This window comes from Austrofundulus limnaeus, unplaced genomic scaffold, assembly GCF_001266775.1.
Source record: "Austrofundulus limnaeus strain Quisiro unplaced genomic scaffold, Austrofundulus_limnaeus-1.0 Scaffold1405, whole genome shotgun sequence".
In the NCBI taxonomy this organism is placed as follows: Eukaryota; Metazoa; Chordata; class Actinopteri; order Cyprinodontiformes; family Rivulidae; genus Austrofundulus; species Austrofundulus limnaeus.
Genome location: NW_013953807.1, coordinates 2,429 through 6,483, shown reverse-complemented (window position 1 = coordinate 6,483; position 4,055 = coordinate 2,429). Strand labels below are relative to the sequence as shown.

The window sequence follows — 4,055 nt, the reverse complement described above, 5'->3', positions numbered from 1 at the left end:
TACCTCCTCTGATCAGTGATCAGCTGTTTATTTTTCATTTTGATTTAATTTGAAACAGATTTGGTGACTCAAAAAGTTTGTTGTGAAATTATTTCAGTTTTTAATGCATCTGTTATAATATGACAGCCTCTTTCTGTCTACTCAGGCTCAGCAGTTAAAGGGAGATTTCAGCCATTTTGAAGATTTGGACCACCTTAGGTCAGATCTGGGTCAGAATTTAAAATCTTGGTTCTTATCAGACCTGCTCTGTGTTTTTAAACCCGCTTAGGTCAGGTCCAGTTGTTCTCTGTAGTTTGATTCTTGACATAAATCCAGAGTCACAAAAGAGCTCAGCTCAGAAAACTCACACAGAGGTGGATAAAAAGGTAAGTTTTTTTTTATTTACAGGCGTTTGCAGGAATCCAGGCTGTAACAGAGGGGAAGACAGTTTGGTGAATATAATGTTGAACTTTAGTTTCAAGATGCAAATGATTGTTAGAATAATTGTTTATTTTCTTACAGGATGTTCCAGTGAGTCTCTCACTCGAGGAATGAAGCATCTCCTTGTTCCAAGATCCTGTGGCTTCAGGCAGAGTGACCCAGAAGGAAGGTGAGTGAACAGGTGAGTGGTTTGTTTGGTTCTCTTGGCAGGCAGGCTTGTTTCCAGGCTAGTGGTGAGCGGTTTCCAAAGACTCTCTTGGTAAACACGTGGGCTTTGTTTTCCTGAACAAAGGCAAAAGACATGATTACTTTGAACAGACTTTGACATTACTTTTTTAAGAGGCTTCAGCTTACTACCCAAGTAGCGATGATGCTTCAGCGCCGACCAACGGTGAAGTGAGCCTTTTAAAGGAAACCAGGAGCTCATCAGGAGGACGCACCAGCTTCTGCCAATTAGCCAGGAGAACACAGGAGCAGAGCACCAATCATCACAGTACCCTCSTCTTATTGATYGCCCCCAGGCGATCTCGGGCGCTTCTCACGGTGAGACCTATAGAAATCAGAAATGAGGGAGAGGTCGAGGATGAAGGATCTAGGGATCCAAGACCGCTCCTCTATACCATAGCCTTCCCAGTCTGCCAAGTACTGGAACCCTCTACCCCGTCGCCTGACATCCAGGATATGCCTTACAGTAAAGGCAGGATGGTCATCGATGATCCGGGCAGGACGGGGAGGACAGTAGGAGGGCTGAGAGGACTAACAGAGACAGGCTTAATTTGCGAGACATGAAACTTGGGATGAATGTGCATAGATGARGGCAATGACAGGTGAACAGCAGAGGGATTGATGACTCTGTCAATGATATAGGGTCCTATGAAACGAGGGGCAAGCTTTCTAGGAGTGTCTTTGAGTTGGATATTTCTAGTGGAAAGCCAAACCTTTTGACCAACCTGATAGACAGGGGCAGAAGTACAGCGACTATCAGCAAACCTTTTATTTTCGTCTGCGGTGCGGAGGAGGGACCACTTCGCCTGTTGCCAGATCCTCCTGCACTTACAGAGGTGATGCTGGACAGAGGRGACAGAGATTTCAGACTCTAGATGAGGAAACAGAGGGGGATTATAACCAGGGGAGGCTTCAAATGGAAATAAACCAGTAGCAGTGGAGGTGTGAGTATTATGAGCATACTCAATCCAATCTAAGTGTTTTGACCAAGATGAAGGATTTTTACAGACCACACATCGCAGGGCAGCTTTCAACTCTTGATTACATCGCTCTGTTTGACCATTGGACTGGGGATGATATCCTGACGTTAGGCTGACCGAGGCACCCAGAGCGTTGCAAAAAGCTTTCCAGACCGGGGAGACAACCTGGGGCCCACGATCCGACACAATGTCTGAAGGGATCCCATGGATCCCCACAACATGCTGGACCAGGAGGTTGGAAGTCTCTATGGCAGATGGGAGCTTGGGAAGGGGAATGAAATGAACAGACTTAGAGAAGTGGTCAACAACTGTGAGTACAACAGTGTTAACCTGGGAGGGAGGCAGTCCATTGACGAAGTCAAGGGTGATGTGTGACCATGGTCTACAGGGACAGGAAGAGGTTGAAGGAGTCCAGAGGAAGGCTGGTTTCCGCTTTTAGATCTTGCACTGGTGGTGCAGGCTGCATCAAATTCCTTAACGTCTGCAGACATGGTAGGCCACCAGAAGTATATTGTCGCCAGGGAAAGCACACATGAAACACCAGGGTGACATGAAAATTGGCTAGAGTGTAGCCAGTCCAAAACTTTAGATTTAACAGCAGAAGGTACAAACAGCTTACCCTGAGGACCTCCACCTGGMTTGGGCTCATTGACTTGAGCATCCTGGATGACTTTGTGGATGGAACAGGTGTGGGCTCCAACAAAACAGGAAACAGGAAGGATGTTTTCTTCCTGAGGTTGATCTGAGACAGAGAACTGATGGGAGAGAGCATCAGGTTTAACATTATTTGAACATGGGCGATAAATGATMGTGAAATTAAGATGACCAAAAAACAGTGACCAGCAAGCCTGACGTGGATTGAGTCTTTTGKCTGTTTGCAGATATGAAAGGTTTTTGTGGTTTTCCAGATGATAAAAGGAGTCTCAGTGCCCTCCATCCAATGTCGTCATTGCTCAAGTGCTAATTTTATAGCAAGAAGCTCCCTGTTGCCAACATAATTTTTTTCAATGGGTGAGAAAAGCACAGGGTTGGTTCTTATTATCAGAATCTGATCTCTGTGAAAGAACTGCACCCACTCCATTATCAGAAGCATCAACCTCCAAAACGAATTGTTTTGAGGGATCAGGGCGCTTGAGGATGGGGGCAGAAACAAATCGAGACTTAAACTCACCAAAGGCTGTGTTGGCCTCAGGAGTCCACTTAAAGGCCTTGGTGGTAGAGGTGAGTTGTGTCAATGGTTTTGCCAAGATATTGTAGTCCTTGATGAAGCGGTGGTAAAAATTAGCGAAACCCAGAAATCTCTGCAACTGCCTGTGATCGCTGGGGACGGGGCACCCTGCCACAGCTTTAACTTTGTCAGGATCAGTCTTGCAGAACCCTTGTCCAAAAATGAAGCTGAGAAAAGTTGTAGATGCCACATGAAACTCACCTTTATCTGCTTTKACTAAGAGTTGATTTTAATATAACCTTTGAAGAACAGCACAAACATGTTGACGGTGCTGGCTTGGATTCTGGGAATAGATCAAAATGTCATCTAGATATACAAACACGAAGCTGTTTAAAAAATCTCGYAGGACATCACTGATTAGGGACTGAAACACTGCAGGGCCATTTGTGTGCCCGAAGGGCATCACCAGATGTTCAAAGTGGCCTAGAGGTGTTTTGAAAGCAGTTTTCCATTCGTCACCCCTTCTAATTCTTACCAAATGGTAAGCATTTCTCAGATCTAATTTAGAGAAAATGGTGGCTGCTGCTGATGGACAGAATCAATAAGGGGCAATGGATATTTGTTTTTAATAGTTATTTGATTGAATCCCCTGTAATCTATACAGGGGCGAAGGCTCTTGTCTTTTTTTTTCAACAAAGAAAAACCCAGCCCCTACAGGAGATGAGGAGGGACGGATGACACCAGATTGTAAGGAGTCATCAATGTAATCTTTCATGGATTCATACTCAGGACCTGATAAATTGTACAGGCGATCAGAGGGCAAAGGGRCACCAGGCAGAAACTCTATGGCGCAATCGTATGGATGATGTGGTGGCAATGAAAGTGCATCAGCTTTTCTAAACACTTGGGCCAAATCATGATATTCAGGAGGAACTTTAGTCRAATCAATACTTTCAGAAGAATTTTCCTTAGGACATGGTTTGGGTACTGCAGATTTTAAACAGTCATTCAAACAGAAATCACTCCAGGACTCGATTCGGTTTTCTCAAACTCTTGATAAAGTAAAATTAGTATAACACTAACCTTACTTTCCTCCTCTCCTTTGTCTTTACTTGCCAAAACTTAAAGTGTAACTTACCCCCCTGTGAAAAGATAACTCCGCCCCAAGGCGAAATTTGAAAAATGCATCAAAGTGGGTAGGGGAGGGGGTGTGGGTAGAGGAAGGGGGCCAAAAAATCGATTCACATAAGAATCTAGATTCT

At 44.6% G+C, this 4,055-nt stretch overlaps 1 protein-coding gene across 1 annotated transcript in view; it reads left to right on the top strand.

Annotated features, from left to right (window-relative positions):
* LOC106535282 (NACHT, LRR and PYD domains-containing protein 12) overlaps window positions 1-601 on the top strand; it is a gene marked incomplete at its 3' end in the record, with an annotated part of 51,071 nt that extends 50,470 nt beyond the window's left edge. The window contains 1 exon segment of the mRNA XM_014032256.1: window positions 502-601. Within this exon segment, the coding sequence (XP_013887710.1) occupies window positions 502-514 (13 nt within the window).
* Between the last annotated feature and the right edge of the window lie 3,454 nt (window positions 602-4,055).